General features: G+C 36.1%; 1 protein-coding gene across 1 annotated transcript in view; it reads left to right on the top strand.

Annotated features, from left to right (window-relative positions):
* The window catches only part of XK (X-linked Kx blood group antigen, Kell and VPS13A binding protein), a 57,199-nt gene that overhangs the window by 18,303 nt on the left and 19,470 nt on the right, over positions 1-19,426 (top strand). The window contains exon 2 of the mRNA XM_020979881.2: positions 5,190-5,452. Within this exon, the coding sequence (XP_020835540.1) occupies positions 5,190-5,452 (263 nt within the window). The remainder of the gene's footprint in view (positions 1-5,189; positions 5,453-19,426) is intronic.

The following is a 19,426-nucleotide window of genomic DNA, read 5'->3' as shown; positions in this document are numbered from 1 at the left end:
GAGGTCATGTAGTCTTAACCGTTTAATTTATAGATGAAAAAATGGAGGCCCAGAGGGGTTAGGTGACACAGGTAATACAGAGAATATGTGATAGAAGCAGGATATCGACACAGGATCTCTGACTTAAAAACAGCATTCTTTCCATAGGCTTCATCATTTACAACTTTTTATGATGAAAACCTGTTCTTAGGAAAGTGGTTATTTTGTTTGTTGCCTGCATCTGTTCCATCTTAGAGCCTGATACCATCCGTCAATCAATTAGTCAACTAAGTATTTAATTGCTATTGTATGTCTTGGATCTCTTCTTAAAAATATTTTTGATGTATTTTATGTCAGTCACTTCTTAATTTAATGCCCCCATGCCCCTCACTCCATATGAAACCCATATTTGTAACAAATAAAAATAATTAAGCCGAAATAACCAATACGGTGACAGCCTTTGACAGCACTTGTAACATTCTACACTCATAGTCCTGTACCTCTCTAAGGAAAGATGAAAGTTGTGGTTCATTATCTGTCCTTCAGGAGCAAGACTGGTCCTCAAAATATATTATTCAGAATGCTCTTTTCTTTTAGTGTCCTTTTTGTTTACATCTTTGTAGTTTTGTTCTTTTTGTGTACATCTTGTTATTATGTAGTCTTTTTTTCCTGGTTCTGCTTACCTCACTTTGCATATACTCATAAAACTTTCCTATGCTTCTTTGAATTCTTCGTATTTGTTATTTCTTACAGAACCAAAAAATTTCATTGCTATAGTTTATTCAGCCATTCCTCAGTTGAGCACTCACTTTATTTCTAGTTCTTGAAATAGTTTGACATATATAGAACATTTCTTTCTGTCATTGGCCTCTTTGAAATATGTGTCTAATAATGAGATCACTGGATCAAATAGTGTAAATAGTTTAGTGACTTTTTCTTTAAAAAAATTGTTTTCCAGTTACATGTAAAATTTTTAATATTTGTTTTTTAAAATTCTGAGCTCCAAATTCTCTTCCTCACCTCCACCGTCATTGAGAAGGCAAGTAATTTGTTATAGATTATACATGTGTAGTCATGCAAAACATATTTCCGTATTTATCTTGTTGTTAAAGAAAACACAGTCCAAAAAAAAAACTCCAAGAAAAATAAAGTTTTAAAAAATGTGCTTCAATCTGCATTCAGACTCCATCAGTTATTTTTTTCTATAGAGATGGATAGAATTTTTCATCATGAGCCCTTCAGAATTATCTTAGATCATTGTATTGCTCAGAATAGCTAAGTCATTCACAATTGATCATGATATAATATTGCTGTTACTGTGTGTACAATGTTCTCCTGGATCTGCTCACTTCTCTTTGCATCAGATCAGGTAGGTTTTTCCAGGTTTTTCTGAAAGCATCTTGCTTGTTATTTCTCATATCGCAATAGTATCCCATCACAATCACAACTTGATCGGCCATTCCCACTCTGATAGACATCCCCATAATTTCCAATTCTTTGCCACTGCAAAAAGAGCTGCTATACATGTTTTTGTACATATAGGTCCTTTTTCCCTTTTAAAAAAACATCTCTTTGGGATACAGACTTACTGGTGATATTGCTTCATCAAAGGGTATACACAGTTTTGTAGACCTTTGGGCATAGTTCCAAATTGGTCTGTAGAATGATTGGATCAGTTCACAACTCTATGAACAGTGCATTAGTATGCCAGTTTTCCCACCTCCCCTCCAACATTTGTCATTTTCCTTTTCTGTCATATTAGGGCAATCCAATAGGTGAGGAGTGGTACCTCAGAGTTGTTTTAATTTGTACTTCACCAAGCAATAGTGAGATAGAGCATTTTTTCATGTGACTGTAGATAGCTTTGATTTCTTCATTGGAAAACTGCCTGTTCATATCCTTTGACCATTTATCATTTGGGGAATGACTTGTGTTCTTATAAATTTGACTCAGTTCTCTACATGTTTGAGAAATGAGGCCTTTATCAGAGAATCTTACTGTAAAATTTTACCCAAGTTTTCTGCTCCCCTAATTTGTTTATGGTATCACCCTTTATGTCTAAATCATGTATCCATGTTGACCATATCTCAGTTTATGATGTGAGATACTGGTCTATATCTAATTTCTGTCAAACTGCTATCCAGTTTTCCCAGCAGTTTTTGTCAGATAGTGAGTTCTTATCCCAAAAGCTTGAGATCTTTGCATTTTTACTACACTAGATTACTATGGTTATTTACTACTGTATATTGTGTACTTAATCTGTTCCACTGATCCACTACTCTATTTCTTAGTCAGTACCAGATTGTTTTGATGATTACTGCTTTGCAATACAATTTGAGATATGGGACAGGTAGGCCACCTTCCTTCACTTTTTTTTTTCATTAATCCCTTGATAGTCTTGACCTTGACTTTTCTTATCTCAATATAAATTGTATTTCTGGAGGAAAATGCTTCACTAAAATATTTTTGGGCTCTTGTCTTCCCACTTTTTTCTAGCTTTGACCATTTTCATTTTTTAAATTATCTTTGCCAATTTGATGGCTACAAAGTTAAATTTCAGCATTTTTAAAATTTGCATTTCTGTTATTATTAAATTTTGATCAATTTTGAACAATATTGTTGTTGATTATTGTAATTAATTATAAAATGGTTCATATCCTTTAACTACTTATCTATTGGGGAATGGTTCTTGGTTTCCTCAGAGTTATTTGATGAAAGGTTTTATTTCTCTATTTAACAATTGCTCTTACTTTAGAATGAATTAATTTTGTTTGTGCAAATGATTTTTTTATTTTATGTAATCAAAATAATCTATTATCCTTTGTGTTTGACTTTATTCCTTATTTGTTTAGGAATTACTCCTAGTCCTAATTGTGAAAAGTACTCCTCTGTTCTCCACTATTTTGGGGTGTGTGTGTGTGTGTGTGTGTGTGTGTGTGTGTGTGTGTGTGTGTGTGTTTAATCATGTGACCTTTTCTGTTTAAGGCATATTTATGTTATACTTCTTGTGGTAGGTGATATAAGATGTGGATCTAAATCTACTTTATTCCAAATTGTTTTCCATTTTTCCTAGAAGTTCTTGTCAAATAGAGGGTCCTTCTCCTTAAAGTTTGGATTCTTCAATTTGTTGAACACTGGGCTTTATTGTTTCTGGGACCTGTTTTTCTTCTCTGTTTCATTTGTCTATTTTTCAAATTTTTTACCAGCACAAAAAAGTTTTGATGATCATAATTTTATATTATAGTTTGCAGTCTGGCAATGATAACGCTTCTTTCATTCTTCCTTTTTTCATGATTTCCCAGAATTTTTTTCTTTTCCAAAACTTATTATTATTAATTTGTCTAATTCTATAATGTAACTTTTCCATGGTTTGATTGACATGGCATTGAATCTGTATTCTAATTTGGGTAACGTTGTCATTTTTATTGTATAGCACAGGTCAACCACAAGCAGCAAGTATCTTTTTAATTACTCAAGTATTCCCTTATTTCTGCAAAGGCAGATAGGTGGCACAGTGAATGGAGCACTGGACCTGGAGTCAAGAAGACCTGATTTTAAATCCAGCCTCATATATCTACTAACTTTGTGATCCTGGGCAAATCATTTAACCCCTATCTGCCTGTTTCCTTGTCTGTAAAATTGGGGATAATAGCAGCTACCTCCCAGGGTTTGAGGATCAAATGAGTAAATATTTGTAAAGCATTTTGCAAACAATAAAGTAGTAGTAGTAAAGTAGTAGTAGTAGTAGTAGTAGTAGTAGTAGTAGTAGTAGTAGTAGTAGTAGCAGCAGCAGCAATAGTAGGAGTAGGAGTAGGAATAGTAGTTGTAGTAGTGGTGATGGTGGTAGTGATGGTATCAATCCTGAATGTGACTTAACAGATTACCTTCTATGGCTTTTTTGTTTGAGCTTTTCATATTCTCTTTGCAGTGTGGTAGACATGGAAAGAGGAGACCAGGATTCAAATCATGCCTCTGACATTTACCAACTCTGTGACCATAAACAGGTCACTAAAGCTCTCTGAGCCTGAATTTCCTCATCTGTATAATGAAAATAATAGTACTTGTACCACCCACTCACAGGACTGTTATGAAGAAAGTGGCCACAGTTAAAGCACTGAGTTTTTATTATCTTCCTTACTAGATTTTAAGTTCCTTAAAGTTAAGCATCATGTCTTAACAGGGTCTTGCATGTGATTAATAAATATTTACTAAATTTAAAATGTCAGATTATACATGGCCAGCGAAGAATTATAAGTCCCTGCCCTCAGGGAGTTTATAGTCTAGCTGGGAAGAAACATGCATGCATTTCCTCATCTAATCTGCTCTTCCCTTCCTTTATCCCTCTCTCCTTTCCCCATTTCCTGGCCTCCTTTGAGCCATGCATTTTGCCCATTTTCCTTACCTTGCTCCAGCTTCAGGAGACCCTGGACACATCAGGACCCAAACCACAAGGCTGGAGCCAGGACCAATCAGATGTTTTCATTGATAATCTTGCTTTTCCTTGCTTTACCCTCCTTACATTTTTCCTTCCTTTTCCTTTTAGTTTCTCCTCCTCATCTCCTTTTGTTTTTCAGTTCTGAGTGCTCTGCCTGGCCTTAGGGAGATTAGATGACATCAAAGTAAAAGGTAAAGTTGGGTATATGGACTGGGCTCTAGAAGGGGTGTAAGCTCTCTGAAAAAAAGTGTACATATGACATACTTTAAGTTTAATTTGCATTATTAACGTTTCCTCCATTACTTTCTTAGGGCTAAATAATCAGCAAAATAATAAATCAAGTCTTAATTTGTAGCATTTGCTAATATCCAAAATGTAAATGCTCACACTGAGAATTTAACAATCAGCTTTCACTAGCCTGTTGAAGCTGGACCCAGCATACTCTTGAACTAATGATGGATACGAGGTATCATTTCTCACATTTGCTTCACATGTTCATATTCGTTCTCATCTGATCCTCACAACAACCCTGTATTATGGAGAGTGCAAGTATTATTATCCCCATATTACAGGTGGTGAAACTAAGACCCAGAAAGGTTAAGGCACAAAATGGTGGAAGTAGGACTGAAATACAGGTCTTATCTAGTCCTTGTACTGTGACACATTGGTAAATCTGGGAATACTAGATACAAGTGAAATGTGGGTAGAATGTCTAAAAAACAAAAAAACCTGGGAATTTCTAGTCATCTAACAAAAATCTTGACTCCATTTCCAGGTGTGTGGAAGTCTTTTGCATATATTTTCAAGCCAGCAGAGTTGAAGAGCCTTATGTCAGTATTACCAAGAAGAGGCAGATCCCTAAAAATGGACTCACGGAAGAAATTGAGAAAGAAGTGGGCAGGGCAGAAGGCAAGTTGTTCACGCACAGGTCGGCGTTCAGCAGGGCATCGGTGATACAGGCTTTCTTGGGCTCAGCACCTCAGCTGACCCTCCAGCTGTACATCAGCGTCTTGCAACAGGAAATCACCATAGGGAGAAGTATGTATATCCTAAATTTTGGCCTTGGTCTTCTGGGGAAAAGTGGGGGTCATGCCAAAGAGCTGCATTTACCATTGAAGGAACTTATTCATTCATACTTCACAAGGTTAACTGGTCGCATCTCTTGTTTGTTAGGTCACATTGCATCAAAACCAGCCTAGATAGGTGATTTTCTAATCCTGTCTTGGTGGTAAATTTTATTTTGTGGGACACTTAAATAAATGTCTATTACATACCAGGTACTTAGTCAACCCAGAAGGCAGTTTCTTTATTAAGAACTGCCTTTAAAATGAGTAATCAGTTACTAGCTTCTAAGTCATATTTTCTGACCCAGTTAGGACAGAGTAAATCTCTTGATTATTGTAATATCAGTAGATTTACCAAGAGCAGCTTCTACTTGGTTGTTTAATTTCAGAAAACCCATATTCATGTGAGACATGGAGAGAGAAAAGGAGGTGAAGAGGGAGAAGATATTTGAAATTACTAGATAAGTGAATAAATACCAATACTCAATCAGCTTATAGATTTTATTCAAAAGTTAGTGAACATGCTTGTAGAAACAAGCAAATAAAATTACTCCTATTAAATTTGCCCTCTGAATTTTCTTGTCCTTTCAAGTAGTGTGCAATAGGAAAATTGATGATGAGAAAGCATTATTCACATTGCTAACTAGCTTCATGTCCAGAGCAAGACCCCCATATTCCAGTTTCTGCTTGGGGAAGAGTGGGTGCAGGCTCCAGCCGTAAGCCACATGGGCAACATCAGAATCCTCCCTCCCAGGGCCATAGTGTTACAATGACTAGGTTCTCCTGCTTCACCTTTCTGTACCATGAACCAACTGGCTGCTACGAGGGATGCTGGTGGAAAGAGGACTTTTCTTGAGAAAATGCCCATTCAGTCATTACATTCAACAACAAACATTTTCAAATTCTTCACAAGATCCAGTCCTCTGATTCCTTTCAAAACTCCTCTAAGCTTTAGTAGATGAATTCATTTTTAATTCATGAGAGTTTTAAGAGCTTCTATGACCCTCCAGCTCTACATAATTACCCTGCAACAAGAATTCACCCTAGAGAGGAGAATGTATGGCTTCCATTTTAGCTTTACTCTGCTGAGAGCAAAGTGGGAGTCATATCAGAGAGTAGCATTTGTCACTGCAGGAGTTCATTGAAACACAGAATCTTGGAGGCAAACATTCTGTTGTTTGATAGCCAGCTTTCTGGTAAGGAGCGTCACCCCCTCAATTCAGATAAGTTAATCCTTTAAAATCAATCTTATAGCCCATTTCCAAGTCCATACTGGAAGTCTTTCCAAGTTGGGAGAGCTTTCACTCTAACCTTTGAGAATCTGGGTTGCTTTAGTGTTCTGATGAGTCATTAGGATGGGATATGCGAACCATAATTGCCAAGGCAATGTATTAGATGTCAGAAGGGATACTAGGATAAGTACCACATATTCACTGCTTTCAAAAAACTAAGTCTAAAATATCAGTCTCATGTGCAGCTGTAGTTCAATAGTTATTTTAGAAAGTAGCTAAAATTCCTTTGTGATTCCAACGTGTTTTTTTTTTAACACCTCTCAATAGAACCTTGTGTTTAGATACTCATCTGGGATATCCTCAGCTGCTTGGGGAATGTCATACTGTGATCAGGACCAGAGCAAAGCACATAAGTACCCTACCCAGATTTTAAAAATCACATTTCTCAGGTGTTAATTTGACCCTCATTGGAACATGTGTGATTTGACATTTTTTGCAACAATTCCTACCTTTACAATTTTCTTAAACTACACTCCACCACATACTGTGCAATCCAGTGACACTGACCTCCTTACTGTTCTTTGAATAAGATACCCTATCTCCATCTGGACTTTTTCACTAGCATCACTGTGCATAGAATACTCTTCCTTCCTCCCCACCTCCTCCCAGTTTTCCTGGCTTCCTTTCAATCCCAGGTAAAAATCCCATCTTCTATAGGAAGATTTTCCTCATCCCTTTTAGGTCTAATGTCTTTCCTCTGTTGATTATTTACAACTTATTTTGTATATAACTTGCTTATATATAGTTATTTGCATATTGTCTCCCCCATTGGATTGTGGACCCCTTCAGGATAGGAACTGCCGTTTATCTTTCTTTGCATTCCCAGAACTTAGCATAGTACTTACCATAAGCACTACATAGTTAGGTGCTTAATAAATATTTTAGTGAATGACTGACTGACTGACTGGGTAAATGATTTTCTATCTTTACTAGAAAATGACACTATCACAACATTAAATCATGGTTGTAAAGTGTGTAGTGGATATAACCAATTCTCACGTTAACAATTGGTCAGGTAGTATATATGCTAGTCTTCCAAGGGAGAATTTTCATTTTAATTTCAGAAATAATAATACTTTATACTGACTTTGAGTTTCAAAAGGATTTAAAGGTTCAATTTGATCCTATGAATTCAAAGAGGTTTTTTTTTAATTTAATACCAACCATATACCTAATAATTTAATTCAATTGAATTCAACAAGCATTTATTAAGCCCCTATGTGCCAGGTACTGCGCTGGACAATGGGCACACAAAGACAAAAATTAAACTCTTCTTGCCCTCAAGGAGCTTACATATCAATATTGTTTTTAAACTACAGAGAGAGAGAAAGTGTATAACAAGTAATGCCCTAAAGAAGTGGGATGTTTTAGGGTTGTTGTTTGCTTGTTTGTTTTTGTCAGGGAGACAAAATGTAGGCTACAAGATGTAGGATTATTCAAGAAGTGCAAAATTGACTCACATTTTGGTTATGCTCACAATGTTCCTCTGATGTCATTAGGAGACAGTGTTAAACTGTTCCTTTTAGAAATGGAAAACTTCAGATACTAAGTCACATAGCCAGTGTTAGGAAGATCCGACCTTTAGTTCTGTGATTTAAGCAGGAAGTAACTGTACAGTTGGGAAGTAGGACAAAGCAGATTAAAAAAAAGAATGCTTCCTTTGCAGGCATTTTTACATGTGTATTTCACTAACATGGTTAGTGTACACATTTTTATATTTGCTGAAATGTAGGAAGCTTATTGCTTTGTTGTTTGAAACATATCAAATAATGAGTATGAAAGAAAGAGGTTAGAAGCAAGCCTGTATTCATTACACCTTTTCCCCCCTCTTTTTTCCTGTCCCTTCATTACCCATTGCCTCAGCTGGGGAATCTGAAATTTGGCCCTGTAACCTATAAACTGTCCTCTACTCTGATAATAAAAATGAAGAGAGTCAGAAAATAAGCTTGGGACTTTTCACGTTGGCCTGGCTTCATGGTATTAGAAGGTATTTATTATTACTGGAGTAGACCATAACATTTTGATCTGTTCTGTAGACACCAGTAAAATAAATAGAATGATTATACCCAACTTGTTCTGACTACCTATTCCTATAATCACATGCAACAGAGGAAGATTGGCCCAGAAGGAATGAAATTACTGGGTCAGGATTATGAAAATTGGGTTCATGTCTAGGAGCAGATTAGTGAGCATGTGTTGCCTGCAACCAGATTATACACCAAACAGAGAGGCGTGAAATAAACTTGAGACATGGGCCAGGTGGAGCAGCAGAACTGACTCAGTTTATTCATCTGAGGGTACAGGATATATAGAGAAAATTTAGCCTAACTTCAAAGAGTCCTGCCTGTGAGATACTCCCCAGAACATCTGCTGAGGACATGACAACATAAATTTCCTCGTTATCAGGGTTCCTAGATTGGGTGGTAAATTCCAAGGTTTTCCCAGGTACCTTGGTGCCACCTGCATAGAGGAGTGAATGTGTAAATCTAAGGTTCAAAGAGTGAGAAGGAATGTCTCAGGAACCTCCTAATCAGGAAGGGATTGGAGAGCCATACCTCTTAATCATTGAGCCCTTTCAGGTAAAAGCCTGGGCAGAGGCCTGCCTTGGATCTTAAACCCTTATCAGACTCTTAAGATCGGCCCTCAACAAGCATGAGAAAACCAGTTCATAGGATCATAAACCTAGAGGCCATCTAGGGCAACCCCTTCATTTTACTGATGGGGAAATTGAGTCTAGGGAAGCTAAAGTGAGGTACTCATGGCTCTCCAGATAGCATCAAAGGTAGGATTTGAACTTCCATGAGTCTATAGCCAGTCCTCCTTGCAATATACTGCAGTTACTCATTTGCTTGTTACCTCTGCTTCTTCCCTTCATTCATCAAAGGAGAACTAGCATACGTGGTCCTCTTGCTTCACTGAACTACCATAAGACTAAACAGCATTTTTTCTGTTTATAGAAAAATAAGAAAACATCATATTCACAAGGTCATCTTCATTTATCACAGTGCATTTGCTGGCCCCATGAACTTAGGATTCATTAAAATTTTGTTTTTGGTGTTTTTTGGTAACTAAACCTGGTCTTTCTCTGCTGTTCATTATTATTGGCAAGTGGCACTTTCCTCATTACTTAGCAAATGGAATTCAGAATAGGCTTGACAACATGGCAGTTTTGTCTTTCTTCTTCCTTCTCCTTCCCGGTCTCTGTAGCCATTTGTCCAAAGAGCTTTTTGTTGTTTTTTTGTTGTTTTGTTTTGTTTTTTCTATCACAAGGTTCTTTTGCCTTCACTGAAATCTTCCAGATAAATAATGATGCTGGGAATTATCATCATATCAGTATCTCAATAAATCAGTTAAATGACTATAAGAATCTCTTTTTTAAAGGCCCTCACAAAGGCATTTTATTTAGTCTCAGTCTCTTGTTGGAAGCAATTTCTCTTTGTACCCAACAGCTTCAATGAATTCACTGGTGGCAGTGGTAGAGGACCTCCATATAGTTCACTTAGCCTGTAGTGCTAACATTGATAATATTGGTTATAAAAGTTCAGGATAACTTAAAAATATAGAGTTTTCCATTTTTTGTGTAAATGCTGCTGCCTATGGATTAGAAAGAATTACTGGACCAGAGGTTCAGGGACCCAAGTTCCAGACTGGGCTTTATCTCTAATTTTCTATATTTTTGACCCTAAATTTCCTCATTTACATAATGAGATGATGGACTAGCTGATCTTCAAGATTCCTTCAACTTCTCATAATTCAATTCAAGCATTTATTAACTTCCTACTATGTGATTCTGGACAAGTCTTTTCATCTCTGTTTGCCTCAGTTTCCTCATCTGTAAAATGGGGATAATAATAGCACCTACCTTCCAGAGTTGTTGTGAGAATCAAATGAAATAGTAATTATAAAGTGCTTAGCCCAGTACCTGGTACATGGCAAACAATGCATCAATATTGGCCATTATTATTGTTATTATTAGTATTATTCTTCTTACAAGCATACCTTGTTTTATTGCACTTTGCAGATATTGCATTTTTTACAAATTGAAGGTTTGTGGCAACCCTGCATTGAGCAAGTCTATCTATCAGCACCATTTTTCCAACAGCATGTGTTCACATTGTGTCTCTGTGTCATGTTTGGGTAATTCTCACAATATTTCAAACTTTTTCATTGTTATTATATCTGTTATGGTGATCTGTGATCAGTGATCTTTGACGTCACTATTGTAATCATTTGAGGTCCCATGAACTGCCCGCATAAGATGGCAAACTTAAAAATGTCTGTGTTCTGACTGCTCCATTTACTGACCAGCCATTCAGTCTCTCTCCCTGTCCTCAGGCTTCCCTATTCTCTGAGACACAATATTGAAATCAGGCCAGTTAATAACCCTACAATAGCTTCTAAATGTTCAATGAAAAGCAGAGTCAATTTATGTCGCAGACTTCATTGTCTTATTTTAAGAAATGACCACAGCCACCCCATCCTCAGCAACCACCACCCTGATCAGTCAGCAGCTATCAATATCAGGGCAAGATGCTCCACCAGCAAAAAGATTATTATTCACTGAAGGTTCAGATGATGGTTAGCATTTTTTTTTAGCAATAAAGTATTTTTAGTTAAGGTACATAAAATTTTTTTCAGACATAATACTATTGCTCACTTAATAGACTACAGTATAATATAAACATAACTTTTATATGTACAAGGGAACCAAAAAATTCATGTGACTTGCTTTTTGCAATATTCTCTTTACTGTGGTGGTCTGGAACCAAACCATAATATCTCCAACGTATGCCTGTGTTACTATGTTCCAGGCACTATGCTAAGTGCTTAACAAATAATATCTCATTTGATCTTCACCACCATCCTTCAAGGTAGGTATTATTTTCGAGCCCATTTTACACTTGAGAGAGGCAGAAATTAAGTGATTTTTCCAGGGTCAGACAATGGATAAGTGTCTGAGGTCACATTTGAAGTCAGGTTCAAGAATGAAAAGTCTCCTGCCCTCAAAAAGTTTACATTCTGAGAAGACACCTTTTTATACTTCAGCCACGAGGAAGTTACATCAATAGTTTGGCCTTAGTCCCCTGAACTGAATAAGTCTTAACAATTTAATACCTTTTAAAAATTTATTTTTAATTGATGGAATAAAACAAGCATTTCTATAACATAGTACAATACAAAAAGGTGATTGTACATGAAACTGCAAGTCTACTATGTACAACTTGTTATTACATTCAAATATACAATAAAGTTATCATGTAAATTCTTTTTTTTCTTCCCACCCCCTGATGGCTACCATTAGTCACAATAAGTATGTGTGTCACACATGCACACACACACATATAAAATTATTCTATTGCATACTTTTATTTGTCAGTTCTTTCTCTGGATGTAGATAGTGTCTTTCTTTATATATCCTTTATAGTTTTGTTTTTCCATAACATAGTATAATAAAAGATGATTGCACATGAAACTGCAAATCTACTATGCCCAACTTGCTATTCCTTTCAAATATACAACAAAATTATCCTGTAAATTTCTCCCTCCTGCCCCCACCCTGGGAGGGGGCACCATTAGACACAAGTGTATACACACACACACACACACACACACACACACACACACACACGTAAAATTATTCTATACATACTTCTATTTATCAGTTCTTTCTCTGGATATAGATAGTGTCTTTCTTCATATGTCCTTTATAGTTAATTTGAGTATTTATAATAGTCACTTATTTGTCCAAAATCATTCTTCAAACAATATTGCTGTTACTATATGCAATATTCTCTTGATTCTGCTCATTTTATTCTTCATTATTTCATGTAAATTTTTCCATGTTTTTCTAAAATCATTGAGCTCATCATTTCTTATAGCCCAATAGTATTCCATCAGTCATATACCACAGCTTGTTCAGCCATTCCCCAATTGATGGACATCCTTTCAATTTCCAGTTCTTTGCCACCATAAAGAGAGCTGCTATAAATATTTTAGAACATATAGGTCTTTTTCCTTTTTCCCTAATCATCTTTGGAAATAAATATAGTAGTGGCATTGTTGGACCAAAGAATATAGACATTTTAATAACTCTTTGGGTGTAATTCCAGGTTGCTCTCCAAATGATTGAATCAGTTCCCAATTCCACCTACAATGAATTAGTGTCCCAATTTTTCCACATTCCCTCCAACATTTGTCACTTTACCCTTCTATCATTTTAGCTAATCTGGTAGATGCAAAATGATATCTCAAGATTGTTTTAAGTTATATTTCTCTAATCAATAATGATTTAGAGTATTTTTTCATATTACTATAAATTGTTTTGATTTCTTCATTGGAAAACTGCCTGTTCATATCCTTTGACCATTTATCAATTGGGGAATGACTCATATTCTTATACATTTATCAAAGTTCTTTATATATTTTAGATGTGAGACCTTTATCTGATAAACTGCCTATAAACCCCCCCCCCAATTTTCTGCTTTCCTTCTGATTTTGGCTACATTTGTTTTATTTGTACAAAACCTTTTTAATTTACTGTAATCAAAAGGATCCATTTTACATCTAACTTTACTCTTTATCCCTTGTTTATTCTTAAATTATTTGACTATCCATAAACTTGATAAGTAATATGTTCTGTGTTCTTCTAATTGTAAAATCTCCCTTTATATCTAGGTCATGTATCTATTTTGACTTATCTTGCTAATGGTGTAAGATATTGGTTTATGCCTAGTTTCTGCCACACTACATTCCAGTTTACTACTACATGCTACATACATACAGTTCAGTTTTCCCAACAATTTTTTTTTACCAAATAATGAATTCTTATTGTTTTTCCAAATGAATTTTGTTATTATTTTTTCTAATTCAGTAAAGAAAACTGTTTTGGTAATTTAATTGGGATGGCATTGAATATATAAATCAGTTTGGGTAAAATTGTCATTTTTATAATATTGGCCTTGCTTACCCATGAACAATTAATATTTCTCCAGTTATTTAAACTGATTTCATTTGTGTGTGTATATATATATAAATTTTTTTTTATAATTTTGCTTATACAGTTCCTGGGTTTGTTTTGGCAGGTGTATTCCCAGGTACTCTATACTGTCTAGAGTTATTTTAAATGAGATGTTTTTTACTATCTCTTCTTGCAGAGTTTTGTTTGTGACATATAGGAATACTGATGATTTGTGTGGATTTCCTTTATATCCTGCTACTTTGCTAAAATTATTAATGATTTCAACTAACTTTTTAGTTGAGTTTTTGGGATTTTCTAAGTATATCATAATATTATCTGCAAAAAGAGATAGCTTTATTACCTCATTCCCTATTCTGATTCCTTCTATTTCTTTTTCTTCTCTTATTACTGTTGTTAGAGTTTCCAATACAATATTGAATAATATTGGTGATGGTGGGCATAATACCTTTTAAGGAAAAACTAGCCCAGCTTACATGGCAAATATTGCTTTTATCATACAGTCCATCCCAATTCTGACATTTATATAGTTTTTTTCCTAACACTGAGCTGAAATCTCCTTCCCTACAATTTCCACAAGATAATAAATATTCTATCCATTTGAATAAAAGAGCATATCTACTCTCTTCCATGTGACAACTTTGAAAATATTTGAAGACAACCATTATGGTTCCCTGAAGCCTTCTTTTTTTGAGAAGTTCTTTCAAATTCTCCCCTTAGGATAAAGTTTCTGGATCCCTCATCATTCTGGTTCATCTCCCATTTCCTATTCCCTCCACCACGTTCCCTGTGCCTTAATTGCATTCCCTCCTCACCTCCACCTCATAGAATCCCTGTCTTCTGGAAGATATAGCTTAAGTGATATATTTTCCATCCTCTCAACTGCTAGTGCCTCCCTCTCAAATTACATTTACAGTAATTATGCTGTTTCAAATGGTTTCAGCCCAGTTATAGCTTATTAGTATAATTTTGAACCCTGATTCTATCATCTTGCATATACTTATACATGTACTTGTGTTTCTCCCATCCCCTCCCCAAAGGATGACCTTTGAAGGAAACTGAGGATTCTAAGGGACATAGGTGAGGAAGGAGGGCATTCTGGCCATCAGGGATACTACCAGTGCAAAACTGTGGGTATGGTAGATGGAGTGTCATGTGTGAGAAATAGCAAGAAGACCATTTTGGCTGGACCACGGAATGCTAGATTGAGAGTAATGTGTTATTAGGCTGACAAAGTAGGTTAAATACAGATTATAAAGGGCTTTAAATCCCTAAGAGAAGAATTTATATTTGATCCTAGAGGAAATAGGTAACGAGCGGAGTTTATTAACCAAGGGAATGAAATGTTAGATGTGAACTTTAGGAATATTAATTTAGCCACTTAGTGGAAGAAGGCTATAACACAACTGAACACAGTATTCTTTTTAAAATAGATAATATTTTATTTTTTCACTAAGTACATGTAACAGCAATTTTTACATGCATTTAAAAATAAAATTCTGAGTTCCAAATTCTCTCTCTCCCTGAGACAGTAAGTTATACATGTAAAATCATGTAAAACATTTCCATATTAGTCATTGTGTGGAAGAAAGCTCAAAAGAAAGAAAAGAAGGAAGGAAGGAAGGAAGAAAGGAAGGAAGGAAGGAAGGAAGAAGGAAGGAAGGAAGGAAGGAAGGAAGGAAGGATGCTTTGGTCTGTATTCAGAACCATCAGTTCTTTCTCTGGAGGCAGATAACATTTTTCATCATAAGTCCTTTGGGATTGTCTTGGATCATTGTATTACTGAGAACAGTTAAGTCTTCTGAAGTATTCTAATATTTTCTGACCAGGGAAGTCAGAACAGACTAATACCACAGAAAATTCTTTCTTCAACAAAACCCTTTTCTGATAGCTCATTTTTGTGTGGAGATGCTGCTGGGTTCTCAAAGGCAATGTCTGTGACAAAAGCTGTGACAAGTCCTAACAACCTGGAAAGGGTTTGATTATATATGTAGTGATGGGCTGTGTCTGTTGTCTGGGGACCGACCTGAGTCCACAGAGACTTGTTAATAGGTTGGTCACAAGATAATGCATTTTTCATTCTCGGCAATTCCTGAAGACCATCTACCAAATAACAGGAGACTTGTGACCTGCATTGGTGAGAAATAGTATACAGTGTTGAAGTATAGTCATGTTTCTTTTGTTAGCTGCCTGATATCACTGATATCTCCCATTAATAGAGATGTCAACTTAAATTTCTGGACCATCTTCACATAAACTTCCAGGTCTCCCCCAAACTGTATTTATACAATTGATTTTTTAAAAAATCTTAATTTGAGTCTTTACATTTACAGTAATTATGCTGTTTCAAATGGTTTCAGCCCAGTTATAGCTTATTAGTATAATTTTGAACCCTGATTCTATCATCTTGTTTTCTTTTAAGTATCAGGATATTATAATATTATTATAATATATTATATTATATATATTTTAATTTTAACTTAATTTAGTTTTAGTTTTCAACAATCACTTCCATAAGCTTTTTAGTTTTAAATTTTCTCCCCCTCCTTCTTCACCTCCCTCCCTAAGACAGCGTGCAGTCTGTCTATCATCTGTTATATTAGCTCTCATCCCATTCATGACTTCTATAAATTTGCCATCCATGTCTTCAAGTCATTGTTAAAAGTTTTGAAAGGGCTAGCCAAAGATAGAGCCCTTTGGCACTTCATGCAAAAGGTCTCTCAGGCTGATAATCCATTGATCAAAAGCAGGGATGGAGTGGGAAAAAGGAAGAAAAGGGAGTAAACATTATAAGTAACCTGCTGACAGAAATGTTATAGACTCAAGGTGCAGAAAGTCAGACATTTTTGGACGTGACCACTGTGTGGATTCTTTTTACTTGACTATGCTTATTTGTTCCAAACTTTTTTTTTCCTCTAAATTTTTTGTTGATGGGGCTTTGGAGGGAAGGGAGGGATTAGCAACAGAGATGCCTGAAAAAGAGAGACATCAAAACATTTTTTAACGTGCAGAAAAGAAGAAAATTCGTTAGGAAGCAAAACAAGCGGGACAGTTTTGAAAGTAATATATGGAAATTATTAAATACTTTTTAAAAAGGTAGTATGAAATATTCACAGTTCTCTATGTGATCCCCTTTTTGCATTCTGATATCGTGGTCCCCTTTGAGAATGGACAAACCACAACCTGTAAGCAGTCCGAGCTGCCTGAATGGGGACCAGCTGGCCAGTTCCAGTTGGGCATCTCAGCCTCTCCACCTCCCCTCCCCTTCCCTTCCCTTCTCTCCTCTCTTCTCTTCTTCTCTCCTCTTCTCTTACCTGAGGGTGTTCTGCCCAAGGAAGGTAAATTTTGATGGCCAAAAGCTACCTATTAAACTGGGGTTTACTGGCTAGATTTATTTCTCAAAGACCATGCCTTAAACCCAATTCTCTCTGTATCTTATTGACGGGACAATAGGTTCCTGCCCAAGCACACTTAATGGTTATTTTTGGGTGCTCCTGGCTCAGAGTGAATGTAAATAGTACCTGTTTCTCTTTTCACCAGCAACCCTGAGGGTCTTCCCCTCCCAGTTTGATTTTTTTTTTTTAATTAAAGGGGCCATCCCTTGACTCACTTCTTAAAGAGGCCTATTCAGTGAATGGGTGTTACCTCACTCAAAGTGAGAACCTGAAAAGACCTTAACATAAAAGGCCAGGGTCTCCCATTGCATCCTGGGCCATCTTCAGTCATCCTGCCCAATATATTAGACCACTGGACCCAGATGGCTCTGGAGAAGAAAGTGAGTTTAGTGACTTTGCACAGCCCTCCCTCATTCAAATCAAAGTCAATTGCAAGTCATGTCATCATCTCCCTGATGTTATGGTCCTCTTCAAGAATGAAGGACAAACCATAACCATAATCTGCTGTGTATGTAAAAACACTCCCTTTTTTGATATTTAATTTCAGAATACAACATTAAATAAAATAAAATAAAAACTTTTTGGGAAGGGTTATCTAGTCAGCTGAATAATGTACCGGATCTAATCTAAATCATAATGTAGTGGGCTATAAATTATGTCAGGTAAATACGACTAGTGGACTCTCATCTCACCCATACGTACTTGCCTTGTCCACAAGAATATCATGAAAGATTCTGTCAAAACAGTTTACTGAAACCATGATTCATTTTGTCTATGACAATTTTCTGACCTATGAACCATGAAACCCTATATTTCCCTGTTGGTAAAAGAAAAAGAAAAAGAAAGTGAAATTCTCTCAACTTACCTCCACAAACTGCAGGAAAGAATGTAATTAGTGAAATAGATGATGTGCTTGAAATGCTAGAGAATATGTATTCAAAGATGACAGATGGACCAACTCTTTAAAAACTCCTCTGCTGACATCAGGCTATATCCATGTTTCTTGTTTGTCCACCTGCGTGTTACTACTACCTGACTAGGTATAATTTACTCATCTGATGTGATTCTTAATGAATTAGGACTGAGGACTAGCCAAACCTGGAAAAAAAATCTCCTGCTGTTCCTACTCATTTTGGCTTGTTAAATGCCTCTGAAAAGATCCTCTCTGATCATGGAACAGTGCCTTCTACCAGCAAACCTTGGAACACAAAGCACTGATCCTGCAGGGCTGATGCTGTGATACATGGTTGGAGTTCTCTGAGTAGCTACAGTGCTGCAACATGGGTCAGACCTTTGGAGAGTCTCATCGAGGAATCTCATTACCCAAGCTTCAAAGGGTCAGGACTGGAGATGAGCCCAGGTGAGGTCAATACAGAAGGAAGCACATTAAAGAAAGTTTCTGTAGGAGATGTCCCTGGATGATTTGGTCCTCCAAAGGTGGGTCATTTTTTGCCTTAGCAGTACAGGGAGAGATCAAGGCTGGACGAGAAAGGCTCCAGAATTATTTGGCTGAGCTGACTGTTTCCTCTCTATTACATTCTCCAGTGAGCCAATTGGTGTCTAAGACCAAATTAAACAATTCTAGGGCCAAGAAGGTTTCAGGAATTTTAGAACTCCTTGTTATCTGCAGTGGATAATGAATACCCATGTGCAATCATAAATTAATGCAATGTTGTATAGAATTTAATCTAAATTATAATAGATTGTAAATTATGTCAGGTCTGTGAAAGATCCATCTTTTCTTGAACCCCAAGTCCTGTATTTCTTGATTAATAATGTCCCCCACCCCCACCCCCACACACATTTGTGAGGTAAGATTTGTTTAGGGGTTAGGAGACTTTGATTCTAGTCCTAACTTTGGAGCTAAATTATTCTGTAACCACAGGCAAATTATTAAAATCGCTGTGTGCTTTGGTTTTCTAATTTATATAAAGGGGATTGTTTTAATTGCTTATAATTCCTTACAGAGTTTTGTGGAAAATAAAATGAGATCATTCATTAGGGTCTAAGTGTATGTTGCATTGAATTTCTAGTTAAATGAAAATTAGAGATCATTGAGAACTCCAGAATGCCCAGTGGTCATGGATGACTGAATTTGTGCCTGAGTCATAAAGTATAAATCTTGATTGATATCCAGTCCCAAATAAACTATTATTTCAATGAGCATATGGCAGACTAATCTTCTAATTGCCTTTGCTGTCACTACAGATTAATTGATCAAATCATCAATAATATTTAGAGAACTCTCTTTTAAGAATCATTATGGGCAGATAAGTGGCACAATG

The sequence above is a fragment of the Phascolarctos cinereus genome, unplaced genomic scaffold, assembly GCF_003287225.1.
Source record: "Phascolarctos cinereus isolate Bilbo 61053 unplaced genomic scaffold, phaCin_HiC Scaffold_726;HRSCAF=1367, whole genome shotgun sequence".
Taxonomy (NCBI): domain Eukaryota; kingdom Metazoa; phylum Chordata; class Mammalia; order Diprotodontia; family Phascolarctidae; genus Phascolarctos; species Phascolarctos cinereus.
This window is presented reverse-complemented; position numbering and strand designations above follow the sequence as displayed.